Raw genomic sequence first — 21,185 nt, 5'->3', positions numbered from 1 at the left:
GTGCTCTCCTTCACAACTACATATCCCATTTTCAAAATGGTGCGTTTATGGCCAGTCCTTGTGTTACTACAGTCTTACTCGCCAATGGCTCAACTTATCTCAACTGATCTGAACTTATCATAAATATCTTCCGTCATCAGACAGTAACCAATAGTTGATTGCCTATTTCCAACTTCCCATCTGATCTGACCATCAGATTTACGGCCCGTAATTACGATAACGAGGTTACGTTGCTCACAAAGGTCCAGCAATAACTTCCTGTTGTTGTCGGTATAAACGTCTGGATCCTGTATGTGGGCATTCATGTCACCTAACAGGGTAATTTCGGCATTATTTCCGAAAACGCCTAATATCAGCACTTAGGCATTCCGCTAAGCCTTGGTTCTTCTCTCTGCAATGTTTTCTCGTTCATAAATACGTTAAGCCCAGCCAAGTTTTATTTCCACTCATTGTGCCTGAAAACCAAAGATGCCCTTGACACTTTGAATATGCTTTTTCCCATTTGAACATTCCGGCCCCCCTCCCTTTCCTTTCGATTTAGTTCTGTTGCAACCTTCCCAAACATAATTCTCAATGACTGGTGCATCTTTTAAGTCTATAAGGTGCGTTTTTTATAACCGCATACACCCCGATTTGTTCTCTATTTAACTGCTCCTCAATTTAAAAGCGCTTTTCCTTTCTTCTGGCGCCCTGCATGTTTATGCAGCCTATTGCATGGCGAGCTCGCTTTTTTTTTCCGCCTTTCTCTGTGGTACTAATCTGAGGTACCGCCACCTACCGGCCGTGGCCACTCAGACAGACCTCAAATGGCAGCTAGAAAAGGGCTTTGACTTTCAGTTTCCGCGTAACAGAATTATGTTTTCCCGCATACTCGATTTGCAATCCGAAGTTATCATGTCTGAAGCTTGTGCTTAAGTTGTATTTTACGCATTTTCTGACAATTTAGCCTCAAAGATTCATTTAGTTCCATAAGGCTCTTGCGCTTGGCGGGGGCCATGTATGCTGCACTTCCGTATACATGCGTGCCCGCGTTACGTACGTCGCTTGTGGTGTTAGTGGTGGTTGGTTTCTGAGTAACGTCGTCTAACGTCGGCAATCGTTTCGTTGTACATCCACTTTCACAGGGTGCAATGGAGGAGGCCTTTTTTTTTTTTCTAAGAATACTGCAGGGAACCTGCTGAGAAATATGCGCACAAAGCCACAAACGCGCGAAACCCGCGCACAGCGTAGGCAGAATGTAGCTGTGATACCTTACGTTCACACACTATCCCACAATTTGGAAAAGGTGGCTCAGCGTTACGAGTGTTCGCTGCTCCCCATAAGCTGTAAAAGCTTTGTAGAATGACCGACCCGGAAGCAAGCCAGTAACGTGACTGCGGCACAAAGCACAGGCCGCCTTTTATTGAATACGCATAAGGGGTAGTCTATGAAATTCTTTTAAGGTGCGGAATAGTGTACATTGGCCATACTGGGAGATGTGTTAATGATAGGTTAAGGAAGCACGCAAACAATGTAAAAAAATCCGCGTGAAGGAAAAGATTTCGAAGGTTTTCTGGCAAGTCATTGTCTGACTTGCAGGGACTGTTCGCCCGACCTTGTAAACACTTTCGTTATTAAGAAAAGTAAAACTCGTGTTATACGGGAAATCGCAGAATCTTAACCGATTTCTAGAAGTGAACTTGAACTTTATTTCCATCATCGATGGAGGAGAGGAAAAAAAAAGCTGTGTAAGCATGGGGATGTGTCAACATGGCATCCATCACGCTGTCAGACAAATAGTTGGCATATTTACGAATGCGCAGATGATTACACCGGGCTCGGACAGCATGTATATATTCGTGATTCATTCACAATAAATGTTTTTGGAAGTTCAGCACCCATCCTTGTCCTCTCGTCTCCATCCGTGTCTTCTTGCGCTACCGCCTTTTCAAATTCTTAGGATATATCACGCACTTTCCACTGTGTGTTTTGCGGGGCAAGGAGTAGTATACGCGCGCCGGCGCGTTTCGGCGGCAGGAAGCCCGCTCCTCTCCCCAGCCCCGCTGTAACATGATCGCCGCCTGCACGGCATGAATGGTCCCCGCCTGCTCTCGCGCGACGTGTTGGTGGGGAGAGTGAGGGGGCTGTGTTCGTCTTAACATTCGGGGTCGCGGAAACCAGGCGGTTCGCTTGCCGCCGAACTCACAACTTTCTTTACCAGTGATCCAACAAGAAGCTGAAAAAGAAAGAAAAAAAAGGCCAGAACAAGTTTCGTCCCCTCAGGCTCCGGAGAAAAGCATTCCGTCCGCAAGCAGCAGCGCGAGTTCGAAAAGAAAGGAGACTTCACAGTCTCGAGCAGCGCCGCGCCGTCCGTCACGAATCACCCGAAGAAGATAATAATTATGGGGTTTTAACGTGCCAAAACCACTTTCTGATTATGAGGCACGCCGTAGTGGAGGACTCCGGAAATTTCGACCACCTGGGGATCTTTAACGTGCACCTAAATCTAAGCGCACGGGTGTTTTCGCATTTCGCCACCATCGAAATGCGGCCGCCATGGCCGGGGCACATGCTCAGTCTGAAGGATTAGACTGAATTGCGCGCAGCCAGTGGCACATAGCGAATGATAAATCATGAATGTGAACATAAAGCACTATTCCATTAAGAGGTCGGTGTGCTGTAGATATACATATGAGCCGAAATCATACGTGTTAGATTTTGTATGAAGGAACGTATTTTTTGTTGCACCGAAGAGAAACGCGCTTACTGCGAGGATACAGTTGTCTGTTATGTATGAGTGCCTAACAGAGCGCTTGCCAGCCCAACTGGAACACCGGAAAGCGGCGTGCCGAGTGTCAAATCGGCAGCCCGCACCATGAGGGAAAACCTTGCATTGCTATTTGAAAATCGCCCACGCGGAAACTATGCGAGAAAACCTGGGCGAGCGCGAAGTGCTGCTGCAGAAGCGTGCAACAGAGAAAGTCTTGCTGGGACGCACTCGTAAAAAGGGATCCTCGAGCCTTTGGCAAACCATTTCTTGAAAGAAGAAACAAAAATTTAGAGAATGGGTAGTGGGACTCGGTGCCGTAGCAGATGAATTGCGCCGTCGTAGCAGCCAAATCATTTCTACTAAAAGGAAGAAAAGATTGGCTGAGAAGATTTCGAGATTGTGTTGCTGTAGGTGCAACACCGAAGTTATACTATTGATGCATTTACGTTACACAGTCCCGTAGCAAAGCAGGAACAGAAAACCCCTGGCGCTCCCCAGTCATCTCCTGCAAAATGAAGACATCAGCACTTTTATTAGGGGAAGTTAATTCTTAGTATGTCGCATAACGTTTGCTTGGGCTATTTGGCTCATGGGAAACATCATGGCGTGAAAGACGAGGACACAGGGCTCATTCTGTTTCTAGTCCTCTTTTTTTCTTGCGCCACTGTTTTTTTGTTTCCAGCGGTTTCCACATAATATGCATTTTCCTAACCGTAGTTCTATTCTTGGTTCAATACAATTCGCGTTCGCCTTTTGGCAAATGCTCAGCGTGCGTTCAGTGTTATCACCTCGTCGCGCATGTTCTTCCGAAATATTAAATTGTGAATTCATATCTGACCAATTCATTTTGAGTAAACAATATATCTGCGCCAGCTGTAGTAAATAGATGTTTAACTAGTTTTCTGACACTTTCCTTACGTCAAATATCCAAAAGAGGAGGATACGAATAGTCTTGCCGTGATAAATGAAATATAAAAAATTCACTGTGGAGCAAGGCCTGCATTAGTTTTTCTGTTTGGGAATGAAAGCATCACCGCTCGGTACTGCCTGCTGAGCGGAATTCAAGGACTCCTAGCTCCACAGTCTGTAATAATTCGCATAAGTTAACTTCAGGCTGAGCATACGTATGTTCTGGTGCACTTGTCGTTCACACGAGTGAAAGCGCTATTAGTTGATGCATAACGGAGCTTGAGGGAGGCAAAGAAAGATGCCAAGCATCGTAAAACGCGTCTCTTTTTAGTGGTGGCTGAATGCAGTGGGTGGGGAAGGCGCTTCTGTGTTGCAGCTCTTGGCACGGAGGCGGAGAGTCCGGGTGGAAGAGGGGGGTGACATTTCTGGAGAGGAGACGCTTGTGGGAGGGAGTAGGAGGAAAACTAGCAGTGCAGCGAACGTGGCAGCGCGCCGAGGGCAGCGCTAACAGAGCGATGCGATGTCTGGTCGCACTAACCGCTTCAGCGCTCCGCCCCAGAGATTCGTCGGCGCTCTATGATGGCATCTCGGAGGCCATGTTTAGGGCGGTAGGTACAAGTTTAATTTAGTGACGTTTGCTTTGTTAAACCCCAAATATTTCTAGAAGTTTAGTGTTTAAATTACAGTAAAAAAGAATTAGCGAAAATTCATAATATATACCACAGCCCACGTGAAATTCCGCATGTTTACAGAATTAATCCTTGCAAGCATCCCGAGAATTTCCCTTAAAGAAGCATGGCCGGTTAATTCACATATTTACGCGTACGACGAGTTTCATATTGCTTCAGAAAACGGTCCCACACACATATATCGCTGTTTCTGAACGCATTGCGCTATAATGCAGCTGTGTATATATGTAATAGTCACGAAAAGTATAAATTATGTAAGCATAACAATGTATTACCTTCACCTATAACAAATTTCCCTAGTGAGAATTTTATAAGTATAGACCGACAGACAGGAATTGATATAAAAATTAAATTATGCTACTCATCGGCCTCGGGCGTTGGTCCGACGCGTTGCCATCGTACCGAGCCGGCGACCAACTGGCGGGTCGGGAGTCAGTCTGACAGAGAGGTTGGCAAGACGCCCTCTGCCGACTGCCCGCCGGTAAAGGCGGCGGCCGTTGTCATACCGACCTCTCGCCAACCTTCGCTGGCCAATATAATCGTTTGACGATCATTTCCCGACGATCGGCCAAGCAGCGGCAGTTGGCCAAGGTTGCTTGGGAATGCAGTAGCGCGAACTACAAATATTGCAGTGCGCCGAAAAGACATATAAAGAAAAAAAAGAACGGAAACAGTGTATGCTGGTGGACGTTTACTTTTCTCACTTGTTTGCGTCCAAGTAAGGGGTCTATAAGAGCAAATTAAGTTTTATATCTCAATCAGTCCAGATGCTCGCTGTTCATGCACTCAGATATAGATATCATTTGATGGTTATCATAGATTATTGGGGAATGACTCATCCACTCCGCTGATATGGGAGTATACAGAGTTAAGATTCAGAGGGAAGTGCTGGAGCTAAACTTCACATTTCCATAAAATACCTGTTGAGTTAGGTTGCCTGTGGCAGTCTGCACTTTGGTTGGGGGTCTGTAACCAGCACTCGTAAAGACAGAGTAACCAATTTTCAGAGGTTGTTTCTAATCATGGGCTATGAAACTAGCCAGACTGCAGTATATGAATATAATAGAGGCACAAACGAATAGTTAGTTGTTGAGCATACTATAATGGTGTTCTCAACAACTAACTATTCGTTTGTGCCTCTATTATATACATATACTGCAGTCTGGCTGGTTTCATAGCCCATGATTAGAAACAACCTCTAAAAATTAGTTACTCTGTCTTTACGAGTGCGCAGTCAGAGCTGGGGAAGATGACAGCTCAGCATACATGGTGCTTCTCAGGCAAGCTAATTGATTAGCTCATATTTTATGGTCATTCTACCTCAAGTCCTTCATGCCCTTGCATCCAACCACTTCTGTAGGCCTTTTGGGGTGCTAGCTTACTTATGGGGTTACTGAGATGTGCCTTCCATGGATTTTGCATTGTGCAAGAATGATCTGGCTAAATGCTGCTGTCACTTCTGTATAGCTCCAAAATGATGACTGACAGCTCAGCCCACCATTATTCTGCTTGAGGAATGGCACTTTGCTGATATTGCTACAGCTGTTGCCGAGGCTTTGACTTCCACATCAATGCAGAAAATGATACTTTTGTTGTTAGAGCTTGTACATTTAAGCTGTTTGTTTGGGTATGGAAGGAGTTGCCAGTAATGTGCAGATTGCTTCATTGAATGCACCCACCTTGAATCTACATGCTTGCAGTTTTGTTTAATTATGTGAAAATGAATGGGCTCACTTAAATTACTGCAATTTTAATTAATAGATGCATGGAGTTGCAGTATTCGTTTCATTTGCATTTACACATCTCTTTAAAGGTTGTCGCTCAGGCTTCCGAGCTCACAGTTTTGCTGACACATTTAAATAAGCATGTACACATCTGGATTACAACATTACAGACTTATTCTTTTGCATGTTTTGCAGTTTGTTTACTTCAGCACATACCTTTGAACATATTAAATAAGCTACTCTTGTTTCTGTTTAGCTAACAGCCCATGAATATTAATGTATTCTTTAGTTACCCTTAGTTACTGAAGACAAAAACATAGACCATGTTTAATGCGGCATGCCATTTTCTAAAACTATTGAGTAAAGGCATTGAAAATTCACAATCAAGAAAGTTAAAAACACGACAGCGATAGATTGCACATGCTTGTTTGAATATTTCGAGCAAGACAACAATTAAAAAATTACCACCACACTCTACGCAGACACATATCTTGTGTAAAGAAAGTGATTTTTATTTGCAACATGTACAGACCATTGATTAACCACCACCGTTCATAAAAGGCATGGATAGAAATACCAAAGAGAAATGTCAAGATCATTATAAAACTGACACCCCTTAAATGAGACATGTGACAAATTGAGGATTATGTAAATAAGGGCAACATTGTCAATTCACTTCTGTAAACAAATGATCATGCATATAAGACTAGACAGAGAGCAGACTCCTCACAAACCATATAAAAAACAAAAAATTTGACAGTTTTGTCCATCTCTCTTATGAATAACTCTCTCTTGACTACACACACAACATTTGCAAAATAAAAGGTTAAAATAAAAGAGGATTTTATCTGTCAGCATTTGTTAGCACAAATAAAAAAAAAGTATGAAAGTTCAGGCAAGCATATATTATATTTGATTTTTTTTCAGGAGTACTAACAAAATTTTCTACTTCTCGTTTCTTTTTTTTTGTGTTAGATGAAACACCAAGCCCTTTAAATCAAAGAAAAATATTGACAACCATCAGAGTGGCCTAAAGAACTTGTTTCTATGACCCGATTTCAGCTTTAGTACACAGCAGCATGATGCAAAAGCCGGAAGGAAAAAAAAGGGGCACACAGAACTGTTCTTTACTTTTTATGAGTGAGATCATTGTACCTAGCTTTATTGATACATTAACATCATCAAATTTTACTCCGAGTCACGACGTCTAGATAATGCCAACAATGCGAGTTCAGGCATTTGGAGAGCCCCAACCTTAGGGTCAAATATCTTGTGTATACCACAAACCTCAGTTGCTGAAGTTTCCATACTTGTAGATTTTTGTCTTTTCTTTTTGGCATGTAAGAAGCATGTTATAGGTTTTCTACAACTTCGAAAATATATGTCAGTACTCCTTCTTTTTAATACTGGTTTCGCTGCCTTCCCATGTATTACACAGTGATCCAAGAAAAGTGAATAATAATTAGCAAGAAAAGGTCTCTAAACAAAAGATCAAGGAGTAGTTGCCGGGGCCTAAGGTTTAAAATAAAGATTGCCCCCTGGCAAGCCAGGTATCACAGGTTACACTTCTTTGCCTCTGAATTCAACGCCACAAGAAAGTTAGTCTAACATTGCTAAGATGATTTCGTCGCAAAGTCCTTTTCATAAAAGAATCGGTGGGCACAATTTAGCTCTTTGAGTTTCCAAATATTTGTAGGAAAACCAAAACCATAGTCGCAAACAGAAGCTGTCTGCGTAGATATTCTGGTGTTTATCACATAACGAGGAAAGGATTCACCAAGAACAGCTTCCTCGCCGCTTCTCTTTGAGCTTCCCACCTCCAGTAGTGTAAGCGACACATTCCTCAGCAACAGAATTTTTTTCTGAAGCCCCCCAAAACAAGTCGCGGTTGGTTAAAGTGCAAGTAGCGATCACAAACAGTACCAACCTTACAAAACAGAAAGAAAGGAAATAATGATGAAACAATACTATCGACGGATCTCCACAGTAACAACCAACTTGGAAGCAAGATAACTTGCTCGATACATCAGTCTGAGCAATCAAGTGCAATAAACTTCAGGACAAACTTTCCAACAAAACAACCATTGTCTTCTTCCCATTCCTACATTGGGTAGGCTGTAGCTACCCCTAATGAAAAACTCCACAAGTCCTACACCCAATAATCCCATATGAACCAATGGGGGTCCCATACAAAAGCCTCCATGTTGCCAAATATCTATCAGATTGGCCGTACGTTATATGTGGGAGCAAACAGGCTTCTATATGGGACTTCCATATGCTCATACAAGACTTGCTCGATATGATATATGGAAGCTAATGGGTTTTTATAAGGGGGCCCCACATTATGTTCATACGGGATGATTGAATATGGGGCATATTGCTTTTTTTTTCGATAGGGACACTGTGAAAGTGTACACGGACACACACCTTAACATTTCAGAACCAAACCTGTAAAAAAAATGAGAGAGAAAAAAAAAAGCTCACCAGCTCATGAAAAGCTGAAACCGGGTTTAAATAGCACATGTGCTTCACAACCACATATACAACTCTATGTGCAGGAAGAGGAGTCTAGCAAGGCAATTTACTAACGTGACCTACTTTCAAACGCATCTCATAAATGATCTTGTAGCACTAATGATGATCAACACTGTATAGAGATACAAACTTTCTTCATCATGTAATGTCACTAACACTAAAGTGTAAAAAAAAAGTGTCGCACTCTAGTGCGGAACTCGGCTATACGAGTTTCTGACAGAAATTTCTAGAGAGAACTCTGCCGGTAGTGCCTCCTGGCGCTGCAAGTGTGCTGGTTCCGCAAGCGCGGCAAAGATAGGTAGGACATGCCCATTTGCCTAAACTTCATCCTTCTGGCTTCTAATGGTTATGCAACCTTGAAATATTACATTTTTCCAAATGAAATGTTGTGTTTGTAAACACAGCGACTCGCAGTGACTACGCATGTGCACCCAAACTTACTGTCTTCGTGCACTTAAAAAGAATATGATTGCCTTCAAAATATGGAAAGATGAAGCATAAAACTTAATGGTGGCGTTGTCTGAAGCCACAAGCACAAAAGAACGAGAGAAATCCATTTGCTATCCGTCGTTCTGACGGTAGCTGCTCGATTGCAGCGCCAGAGTTCTCTCTGGTCACTTTTGTAGGGAACTCTTATGATCTGCCCCGAAACTCGGTTCAGGCCTGGTGGAAAGCTATTCTTGACCAACCTAAAAGCAGCTAGGCCACCTAGGTGCAGTGGAAGGGAAACACACCGCCAAATAGCCACACGACACCTAGAAAGGTTGCACAACATCCAGGAGGAGAACTGCCCTAAAATGATTGGCTGCCCTAAAATGATTGGCACGCGTTAGGTCATGCTTTGGATGGTTAGGTTGCATAAAAATCGATGAAAGACTCAGCAGGCAAGTACGTTTTCTGCTAGCTGCTGTTGTAGTACACATAAAACTGAAAAATTCAGACTTTTGATTTGTTACATTGCAACGGCAACATTCTAGCTAACACTGGGAGGGAAACACATGATAGTCCATGTTCATTTTTTTTTTGAAAGGGTTCAAGATGTACATTACAGTACCTGTTGAACATGTACATGTTCAACATGTACATTACAGAACTTAATGGTGCACCTCCAGTTTGTGCAATTTTCCTGTTTACATGCACGTAATGGAGAGTACGTGTTCCTTTTTCTTTCCTGGAGGTGCTCAACAAGGAGGTTATGTACAATACGGAACTCACCGGTACATGTGGGGGTCATACGATCCCCCAGTTCACATGTTCACAGCAGAGAACATCATAAATACCCCATTTTCACACATCACAAATATTTTTTTTTTCAAACATCATCAATGAGTTTCTGCTTTGTTCCCCAACTGGCTATTTTCAGCAGTACACATTCACATCAGAGCAGAAGTATCCAGCAAGACGGAGCAGAAGCCTAGCAGAAGTGACAGAAGTGTACAACACGAAGTTTCTACTGTCCAATGCAGCCTATACACCCAACGGCGACGTGACATTAAAATATTGTCAGCAAGAAATTAGGCCACTGAGAGAATGAAACTGGTGAAAACATTCAGCATGCACTGAAAATGACCTCCCATTGCGGTGCCCTTGGCTTGCTAGGCCACGCAGCAATGAAACAGGTGAAGGCATCAAAAATATCTAATGGTATTGCTGAAAATGTATATACACTACATGCACCTATTTGAAATCACCTAAGAAAAAAAAGAGGGAGTGGACAGAGATAGATGAGCGGTGAGCAAAAAGGGCAGACTTACACCAAGTGCTCATGATTCTTATGAAAAGTGGTTTCGTGCAACAGTAACTGTGCAAGCTTCTACACCCCCATGGAGGGTAGCATGGTGCAAAGCAATCAAAACAGATGCTGAATGTCGGTGACGTGGTATGAAGTGAACCTAATAGCTGCCACGCTGCGAGCTTAGGAAGCTGCCCTCAACAGCTAGTGAGTGAATATTTAGCTATCTACTATTCATACCGCTTACCCAGTTGGCAGACATAACTCGTTGGAGGATGACAGCGATTAAAAACGAAGAACCACAACTCCCAGAAGATACCAAAAACGATGCGGATTACAAGCACGAAAAGAAGAAAAAAAGAAAAGCAAGATGTGTTTTACAATGAGCTGGATGCTTTTCAGCTAAGTCAAAGCAAAACTTTTCGAAAGTTTTGCACACCCCCATATGTAGCACGGAACAATGCTTGTACCATTATGAATGCACATTAGCTGCAGTCATAGCAATACACTCTCCACTGAATACAATGTCAAACAACAAATGCGTGCACTGTACAAGAGCAATTAAGGGCGCCTAAAACACAAGGTTAGGCTTTTGTACGAGAAGGTATGGAACAAATAAAAATTTAACCACATTGCGGTTTCCTAATTTGTGAGATCCCAATCTCACTGTGACTAAACACATTCGTCAGCACATTAAAAAGAAAGATGTGTGGAACCTCAAGCTGTAAACATGACAAAACAGTCAGAACTGCATATTTTGAGATCACATCACAGTAAACCCGATTATCACAAACAACAGTGCATAAAAATCATGGTTGAGAAAAGAAGATGAACAAACACAAAATATATGCATACATTACATTAGCGCAGGTGCAACTTGCATCTTTTCCTTTGTATTGCTCAAACAAACTATTATCAATCAACTCACCAAACAGTTCATTTCAGGCTGTGATTAAAATTCACACAAAAGCCAACTTGTGGGCTCTACCAGAGAAAGGACATGACATAGACCTCCACAAGCCAAAGAAACAATCGCTCTTCATTGGCTTCTGCTTACATACGCCTTCATGCTCCAAGCTACCACAGTAGTAGGTAGGAACAACTGCAAATTATATTAAAATTTTTTCAGCAGGTTGACCCTACTCTGTTAAAAGAAAAAGTGTACTTGTTAGAGATGCGTAATTGTTTCACTTTCCAACTTTGCCAGCAGCTGCACATGCAAGAGATCAAACGGGTAGGCAGTCTAAATTGTGGCTCGCATCATAATATATTCATTAGACATGTCGTTGGTACAAATGGGCTATTTCAAAAGACAGGCAACTTGACAAGCACCCTCTACTGAAAACTAACGTAATGACTTGAAGAAAACGATGAGGAACATAAGAGGACAGGTTTACTTCCCAAGAAGCAATGTCCTAAGTGAACTTTCTGCGGGACTGGTTGGTGTTTCGTGGTTGTACAGGCAGTCAATTCTTAAAGGGAACATGAAAATGTTTGGCCCACATACATACGCTTCTGCACGTGTCACAAAAGGAAATTTGCGCATGCCCTGTGCTTGTGTGTTGACTCCTCTAACAGTTGACCACTCTGTATGCAAGGCACCTTAGAGGATCATTTGTGGCTGCCTGTTTCTGCCAATGTCCATTTTGTAACCAGGAAACAACAGCAAGATCAGGGAGAAGCTCTTTGTTCAGAAAGAACCTTACCTTAACACAGCCTTGAAAAAATAGGAGATGCAGAAGGCTGCAGTAGCCTAAATGAATGCACACAAGAGTATGCACATCTTTTACCCTTTGACTTAGGAGTTTATGTCACCAAACTAACAATCAAAACATGCTTGACTTTCTTCAATAAAGATTTTGCCAGTGTTCTAACTTCGGAAGCACAGTGATGCTAAAACACGTACCATTTGGCTTTACTTGTAAGATGTATGGTACTATAAACATAACTCTGTTACACTGTCCTGGAGGGCATTTTTCTGTAAGGGTATTATGCATTCCTTCAGTTTTCTCTCGTATACAGTAAGCAGAAAATTACTCCGAGTAAATGCAGATTGTTGCCTACCTAAAGAGGATTAAAACTTCGTCAAATGAACTTTTTTCCAATTTTCATTCTGTCTTCCTTCCAGCCCTCTGTACTTATGGATAAGTGATGTATTGATATTACATTACAATGATACCCTCAGCCACGGAGCTTTAGTTATACTATAGCCATGTTCAGCCATGCTTTAAATGTATTTTCAGCTCTGAAACACTTTTTAAACACAGTAAGAAAACGCTGCCAATTTGCAGACGAGGCTCCTGTGAACACGGGGGCCAAATATTGTTCCACTGCATGCAGCAGGGAATTTACTGTCTCGTGTCGAAAACAGCAAAAAATTGCTCGCTCTCTTCTTCACAAAGAACTTGTGCGTGTGTGCACATGAACACGTGAAGTCTTTCGTTTTGAACGAATGAATCACAAATGGCTGACTGACCACAATGCATTCAAAATATCTCAACCCACAAAACGTGCCAAACTGCGACTTCTCAGCAATGCCACAAGCTGCTTTGTGAATAACTTTTGTACGAAATGACAACTTCTTAGTGAAACTGCAAGGTCTAAAGAACTCGTGTCACTGGAACTGCTGTGCCCGTTCTTGCCAGTAACAAACCTTTCTAACGAGAGCATGCTGGATATCACCATGGTGCCTTCTAGACTATAGTTAGCTCAAATGAGCACCCAATCAAAAGCACAAGGAAGATCAGCAACACGCAAGCTTTGCACCCACATGAAACAGTAGAGTATTAATGTGTCTGCACACTTCAACGGCAACGTGCATAGGTTATTTTGATAACCCACATGTACTGCCACTTCCATTATGCTTTACGCTTAACCATTAAGCAATTAGGTTGTAATCTATCTTCCATATGGGACATTCAAACAAACAGGAGCAAACCAACAGCAAGCAAGCACTTTCATGGTAGGCTGTACGGAACAGCTAGTATGCCGCACAATGAGAGAGGAACAGGCAAGGGCGTATTCAAGATATCACCTCATATCAGTGATTGTTATAAAAGCAAGGTTTAAAGCAACTCTAAAGAGGTATGTTAGGCTGAGCTTAATTAGTGGGAAATCAGTAATATCGATTCTGAGCAAAGCATAAGTAATGTCATTAATATTGTGAGCAGAGGCATGATGAGCCAGGAAAGAGACACAGAAATGAAAGACAGGTGGCAATGCCAACTTGAAGTTACCGCACCTTCGTCCTGCAGTGTTGTGGATGTTGACAGCATGAGCTGTGGAGAAAGTAAACTCTTTGCTGACAAAGGAACATTGCACTGCGTTCTAACCAAACCATAGGTTCAACTTAGCAAGTTCTGATAACATTTTTTTTCCCACAATAACGGTGCAATTATGTGAGAATGCTTTGAAATGTGAGATGCCACATTGACATACCAGCTCTGTGCCTTGGGTGTGAAATTCAACAGAGGGGAAGCTTAGGCTTAATTTTTTTTCCCCTTAAGTTAACACAGTTCAGAAGCAACACTTTATGAGCCTGGAATGAACTACTGTTGTTCTATAGAGTTGATGGCTTGGATATAAGCAATACGCAAAGCATGTGATTCATGGCGTCGACAACATTTTTAAATGCAGGCAATGAATAAATTATAACTTTGGTATGTTAGAATACGGCCATGACACTGCTGCCTTTATGGTGGCACTGATTGGACTGGCCAGAAGGGTGAGATCTGGATGAAACATGGTGTAATTAACACCGATGAACAGAGGAAGGAACCCTTCAGCTAGTGCAATAACTTATCTCTGAGCAAGAGTTGAGGACCGACAAGGGTTATGGAATTGTAGCAAGGTGTAAATGAATCTGTTACAACACGCGTGTCATAATATAATTTCCGGCAACATATCTCCCTCAATCTTTTACGTCATTGCACAAGCAAAAAAGTAAGGCAATGTATCTTTAAAAGCTATGCAACCAAGCTTTAAAGACACTTCTTTATAGTCCTATCTGCACGTTAATGATATCTCCGAACTGCCAATCTACAGCGTAGAAGTCGGTTCAGGGGATGGAAGAGTTTGAAACATAGCTTTGGCTCTGAATGTGCATGACCTTGCAAATGCAGGTCAGTCTGTGCACATTCTTCAAGTTGTAATGTACACATGATGTTAAGTGTGCTTGGATGGAGAACAGCAATTGCCAGGAGGGATGAAGTGGACAGTACAGTGAATGATGGGGGAGCGCACTGGGCAGCGGCCACCGTCGCTGCAGCCGCTCAGAGCTCGGCAGCGTGCCAGCTGACGACGGCACTGCTGAGAACGTTGGTGGCCGACCGGAGGGCATGCACGACGTACGAGAGGCACTCCCGCACGCGGTTCCAGCTTGGAGAGTGGTTGTCCTGCCGCGCGTTTGCGATGGCAGCCGTCAGGTGTGGAAACAGCACGCTGCGGTAGCCGCTGTCCACGTCCGGTCCGTAGATGACGTGCCTGTCAGCCCCAACCCGAACAAGGGTAAGACAACGTCCTCAAGATGAGACGGGACAAGCATAGGTGCTCACACCTATGCTGATAACCTATTGGTTTCGTATAGATTTCTAAATGTTCTACCAATTCTAACTTGCTGGCAGCAGGGCATTAATCTTGGCAAATAAGGGAGCAGCAGGCTAAAAGCATTACCAACACCTGATGAAAGCTTATACTCCCGGTCACACACAACAAATGTGAACAAAAGAAGCGGCACTTGGCCCCTTAACACCTCCAAATCATCAAATAGAAAAGTGCAGCTGTAGTACAATGCCTACAGGAGATAGCACGACTGCAATAGACAGAAAGAATAGTAATAATAATAAAAACTACAACTTGATATTGAGAACCAACTTTTGTTTTATTTAATCAAGCATGTGGAGCTTGTATTCTGAAAAAAAAAATTGCTGCCTACGTTACTCCACCAAATGTAATGTAGCAGCTGTGCTAATGCTTTCGATGGCAACTTGAAGATGATGACTCGTGATGCGATTGCAAGAGAGCTCGTGCTGTTCGCTGCTGCTACAGTGATCCGCAATGATTATTGTATTTCTAATTAAACCTCATTACACCTAATTCAAACAGCAATACAAAAAGTTGGCTGCTTTTCATTTTGATTTATTCCACCACAGTTGGTTGCAACAACCACTCAAGCAGGTGACTTGTGGATTAGCATGAACGTAGGTCATCCAGTGAATTTTAACCATGTCAAACAAATTATATGGGACAGAGGTAGAACAAGAGATGTCACTGGAACCAGCATTTCGACAATGGGCACTTTTCTTCGTCAGGGCATCAGCACCAAGGGGACTTGCCGAAGACAACTTTCCTTGTCAAGATGTCGGCTCCAGCGACAATCCTTGTTCGATCACTGCCAATCACTTCAAGCCTCCATCCTCCTGTAAACTGCTTGTGCCGAGCGTTGGTGGCTAGCCGTTCCTGCGAAGCTGAGCGACTGGAGGAGGTGGTGACCGGGCGGCCGTGTTTAGCTTGCTGTAAACTACTGACTTGTTTCAATATATAGAGGACATGCTCGTTGACATTACATCGATTTCAGAAAAATTTCGTAGAATGTAAGACTGTTCCATGTGTCACCAACTGGTGAAGTGCAAGGAAAATTTATGTACAACATGTTGCATATGCTTCTCATTTCACTTTCAACGCTTTTCTAATATATGACATTGGTCCATGACTTATCTTGACTGGGGGCTAATGCAACTTTTAAACTGAAGTAAGCAACACAGTTTGCCAATGATTTCTTTTCTGTCCTACGAATGAACTCCCAGTGAACTATAAATGCTGCATGCATGGTTGAACAAAAGAAATTGAATTCTGGGGTTTTACGTGCCAAAACCAAGATATGATTATGAGGCATTATTATGCATGGTTGAAGACAACACGAACGAAGGTTGAATTAGCAGCTATGCGCAAGCAAAAGGTGTATTTTTCAGTCATACTTCGTGACTTACAGTGCACCAGTTCTTGCACACTATTAAGATGAAGTACCCAATCAGACCGCCTAAATAAAAGTCCTCGCACAAGAACAGCCGATGATATGAGCTGCCTCTTTCGTTGTTGCTTGACGTAATCGAACATTATCATGATCATCTGCACACTCATCGCGCCAGGACATCCCAGCGTTCCACCATAAGCGATGCTATCACCAGTACTATTGTGAACAAAAGTGCCCCGAAGATGAACGAGCAGTAAGTAAATTTCTTTACTGCACTATCGTTAGAATACCACCATTTGTAGCGGTTGATGTGAAATTTCTCTAACAATACTGTCCAATCAACTGCAGTGTGGAAAATCTGGAGACAACAAACAGAGTCACACGGGCACATGTGGCACTGAACCAGTGCGTTAACTCAGCGTCACCATGTAGAATGGCATGAAAATGGGTGTGATTGCGAAGAGAGCAAGGCCCATTTTGGTGAAACAATGATGATCTACACATTGGATAAGTTATAATAACCAGTTGAAAAATCATCAAAGCAGTTCCCGCCTGACTAGCTTAACAACTGGTGCTTGCTCACCTGTAGTGTGGGTGGTGAGGATAGGCCGCGGGGAGAAGGAACGCCCTCTCCAGTTGCATCAGTCGATCATTGTACTCCTGAAGAGCCAGCAGCAAGCTGTACGTGAACATAAAAGCAGTGATGCAGCACCAGTTTATTCTCCTTGAAACAGGTCAGTAGCTGTAAAACCGAGAGTTGGCCAAGTTTATACTGCAAACATACATTTGCAACCTGAGGTATTCACTGTATATTCACAGCCATTCACTGTGAAATTTTTTGATGTGCGCATAGTGAGCACACAGTGGGAAATCTCATTAAATCAAATTTCAGGCAACATTAGCACTGCTACATATAGTGCAAGCACCTGCACCTGTTATTTTAATGCACTGCATTCAGCCTCCCACAGAATAGTAAACGTGAAGGCTTAGTTATTGAAATGATGAATGCACTCCGTGCATGCACAAAAGACTCCCATAATTCAAATTTGGACTACTGAAAATTAAAACTAACTGAGCTAAGACTAAATATAGAGGTTCATTCGTTCTATGTGTTTGTAACTCCTTTTGAAACCACTCAGTTCAAAGCAGTCACCCAATCAATGACTTTGGTTAATTCAGACTTTCTTTTGCTTCTCAGGGGAAAGGAACAAAGCCAATAATGACTGTTTCAAAGAGGTCAATGAGGCAGAGCATCGTCCCACTGTGGGCAACGCTATCAGCCGCGGGGGCGGACTGCACGCGAAAGTGTGGCTGGTTTCGCTTAATTCGCACCGCCGACGTGAAGATATCGTCGACGTAGTGGCATGAAACCGTATCATTCGTCGCTGCCTCTAAAATTTACCAAAATGAATTGTTTTTTCAGTAAAATTTGCTTTTCTCAATTGCCAGATAATTTGGAAAATTTTGCGGCCCCTTTCCGTGTACGAAAAAATCGATCGTCGACTGAAATCATTCACATAAAAGGTATACACTTTCAGTGCAATGAAATTTCGAAATAACGAAGCAAACTGCCAATTTTGCCGACTTCGTTATATCGAGGTCTAACAGTATAAGTGAGAAAAATTTTATAGCTACATTGTTGTATTCAATAATTTGTTATAGCATCTGTGTTCCCTCTATTGAGGATTGGCTGTAAGCCAAGCTACGTTGTGCAGTCTACTTTATTCCACTTGGGCAAATTCAAATTTTGGATAATTTAAACGATAATATGCGGTTGCTATTAGTGTGAATTAATGTCAGTCAATTTCAGCAACATTCCTAAATTTTGTTTACTTTCACTGACGCCACATGGGTAAGCACACCTCTAGGAATAATATTAGAGGCAGTTCTCTTCTACTTCACACTTCTGCTCTACAAGAAAAGCAGGAATTGCAAGAACAACCTCGCTTTATCTTTTCTGGCAATGAATGGACACATGCATAACATTTCAAATTAGCTACGAGCAAATAAATAAAAAATTCCTCACTTGTTTTTATTCATCTCCTCATAGTTGTCGTGGAAATTCAGCGCGGCCTGCTCAAACTGGATCAGGGCCTTGGACAGCGGCTCTGCAGCAAATATTAATCCATATGAACACATAAATTGTATGGCTGTTACATTGAATGTCTATTCTGAAACTAATAAAATACTAGGCAAGAAAATACAGTTGTAACGGAAGCTTTCAAACTAACTTGAACTAATGTTTACACTCATGTGCATTTAACAAGATTGAGTGAAGGTGTTTGAATTCTCAAGTCAAAACTGGGGCTGTGGGAAAGAGAGAGAGAAAAAAGACAGCCACCTGGGTCTTCTTATTGTGAACTTAAGACAAAGTACACAAGCATTTTTGCATTCTCTCCCCAGCGGAACGTAGCTGCCACAACCAGGAACAAAGCCCGTGACTCTGTGCTCACATTAGCAAGACCACTAACCTGGGAATACTAAAAGCAAGTTTTAACAGTACGATCACGGCAGGAACTTCTCACAAAATATAACGCCAACTATTGTTCCCACAGGATTTGAGAGCCCCATACTCTTTCCCGTCTGTCACCCGAGTCCTCACATGCCAGTGGTCTGGCTGAAAAGTCTCGCGTTCCCGGGGAGGACAGCCCCACCTACTGACCGAGATCAATGTTGTGATCCTTGAGCAGCGGGGCGTAGGTCTTCTCGAAGACTGCATAGTCGAGGCGTATCTGTTCGGCGTAGTCGGCTGCATGCATGGGCAGCTGAAGCGAGTCCACCAGTTTCAGCAGGAGCACGCCGACCACCCGCACCAGGCTGGACAGCGAGCGCAGGCCTGGATCTGTCTGGTTCACCACCACTTCGTATGTGTCGTACGCCGTGTGGTACGCTGGGTAGTCCGATGCCTGTACGTCCCCACGTGTGTTCATGAGAGGTGTTATAACTGAATGACATACAGGTTGGTTGGTCACTGACTACAGGAAAAAAAAGCGCTACAAAACAAGTGTTTGTGTGCTCCTCCAAGTATTTGTTGACTATTGTCTCGTCTAGTAGCGCTGTCTTTTTTTTCCTGTAATAGTTGGAATTTCAGGAATGTATTTGACTGCACTGTAACATAAACTTCAATGATTTTAGAGAGGCCACTGTGGTTCAGATCATAACAAAACAGAAACTGGTGGAGTCAAATTCCAAAAGCTGTAGAGGGATGCCGTAGTGCAAGGTTTCAGATTACTTTGACAATGTACAGTTCTTTAATATGCGCCTAATTCTTTGCCTCGTTCAAGCCATTTGCCCCTTTATCCCCCTTGAGTTCAACTCTAAAAAGAACAGCAAATACGATGAAAAGAAAAAAAAAATTATGCCCTTTTACCCCCCTCCCTTCCTCCCTTGAGTGCAAGTCTGTGAATAACACCAAACAAGGCGAAAAGAAACAAAAATTAGCAATAGTTATGGAATGGCACACAAGCTGCACAACCACCATATCTCAGCAGCTGCACTCAAGCTCTGCGTCTGCCACAAATGTTGGCAAGAGTTACTCACCGGATCTTTTCCCACAAACTGTAGGTGTGCAGAAGCCACTCCGAGGCTCAGCAGGAAGGAAGCGAAATCTGAGCCTGATGCAGGGGGCATTATGCTGAGAAAGGAAAAGAGGACCACTCACTACATGCAACCTCTGTAACTGGCAATCAAATATGTCTGTTAAAGATCATCTTTAAATGCATTTATTTCATTGGAAATGTCATGAAAAGAGATAACGGAGAAACACAATAAATGTTTTTAATCTTTTTTGATGTATGCTCCACACTTCTCTCCATACGATGAAGAAAAGAAAAAAAGAACTAAAGAGACACACTTAACATCACTCTCTGCAAAGCCTCCCCAGATTGGAAAGCACTTCCAACTTAGAGGGCAGCTACTTCTCCTTTGAGAAAGGGCAGCTACCTGCCTTTCTCACCTAAGAGCCAAGTGCCCTTCCACCATGATTTGTGCCTCACTGAGGAAGACCATGTCAGCTGCAGAGAGCCGCCAGCTTTCTCAGCAACCATTGCTATTTGCCTCATAAATAAAGACAGCAAAGCCGAAGATAACGCGTGAGTTTCACCATGCTTTTTGTAATGCATCTTGGATTGCTGGGGCCCTCCCCATAGCTTTTTTTTTGGTCGTCCTTCATGCCTTCAACCTATATGTTATTTCAAGTGCAGAAACAAAATAATTTGTTTTATTTACAGCATACCAGGGAGGCACCCAGAAACCTGCCTGACAAATTACAACTGGTAACAAGAGCAGAACACACTACTACAATGCTGCACACTAGCATCACCAGAAACTACTCAGTCATCTGTCCTTTTTTGTATGCATGTGTGTATTTTCTTTTTCTAACACACTCAACATATGCAAGAGGCTGCCAGTTCTGCAATACACCAAACACCCATTGCCACATGGTCTGGGAATGCAAAAAGAACCTGTGGAGAACGTCCATCCAAGCACCAACAGAAGACCAGTGGGAGCTGACAAGCCCAAGACCTGAGGACCAGCTAGCGCTGGTGAACAGGGCTAAGCTAGCAACACAGGGCCATGACTACCTGAAATAGGGTGGCCGCCCACCTGGGGGCATAAGCAGCTTGGTCTCTGTAATAAAGTTTATTCGCTCACTAACACACTTTTTTCTTGATAACCAGTTCTGTATTTGTAGCGCAGGCCAAACCTGAAATGCCATAATGAACATGTACTATTCTACCACATATTCTTCGTTTAAGGGCAGCCCAGCCTGCCTTTATTGTAATGCATGAGAAAACCTGTTTTTGTTAGTCCGTATAAATCTGAGACGGTGCGATAAATAACCAGAGAAGAGAGAGTTTGAGTTAAGGTAGACAAT

The 21,185-nt window shown here is 42.8% G+C and overlaps 1 protein-coding gene and 1 long non-coding RNA gene across 4 annotated transcripts in view; one reads left to right on the top strand and one right to left on the bottom strand.

The window, feature by feature from the left end:
- Nucleotides 1-6,560: 6,560 nt before the first annotated feature.
- The window catches only part of LOC126548161 (N-acetylated-alpha-linked acidic dipeptidase 2), a 42,389-nt gene continuing 27,764 nt past the window's right edge, over nt 6,561-21,185 (bottom strand). For all 3 annotated transcript variants that reach the window (XM_050196290.3, XM_050196306.3, XM_050196298.3), the window contains 5 exons: nt 19,850-19,943; nt 18,972-19,215; nt 18,336-18,417; nt 16,893-16,988; nt 6,561-14,820 (listed from right to left, as the gene is read on the bottom strand). In XM_050196290.3, the coding sequence (XP_050052247.1) occupies nt 14,610-14,820; nt 16,893-16,988; nt 18,336-18,417; nt 18,972-19,215; nt 19,850-19,943 (727 nt within the window). In that variant the 3' untranslated portion in view covers nt 6,561-14,609. The remainder of the gene's footprint in view (nt 14,821-16,892; nt 16,989-18,335; nt 18,418-18,971; nt 19,216-19,849; nt 19,944-21,185) is intronic.
- On the top strand, nt 14,765-20,095 carry LOC129381142 (uncharacterized). Its single transcript, XR_008609383.1, has 2 exons — nt 14,765-14,844; nt 19,874-20,095. It is a non-coding gene; the product is annotated as an uncharacterized lncRNA (long non-coding RNA).

Source organism: Dermacentor andersoni, chromosome 3, assembly GCF_023375885.2.
Source record: "Dermacentor andersoni chromosome 3, qqDerAnde1_hic_scaffold, whole genome shotgun sequence".
In the NCBI taxonomy this organism is placed as follows: domain Eukaryota; kingdom Metazoa; phylum Arthropoda; class Arachnida; order Ixodida; family Ixodidae; genus Dermacentor; species Dermacentor andersoni.
This window is presented reverse-complemented; position numbering and strand designations above follow the sequence as displayed.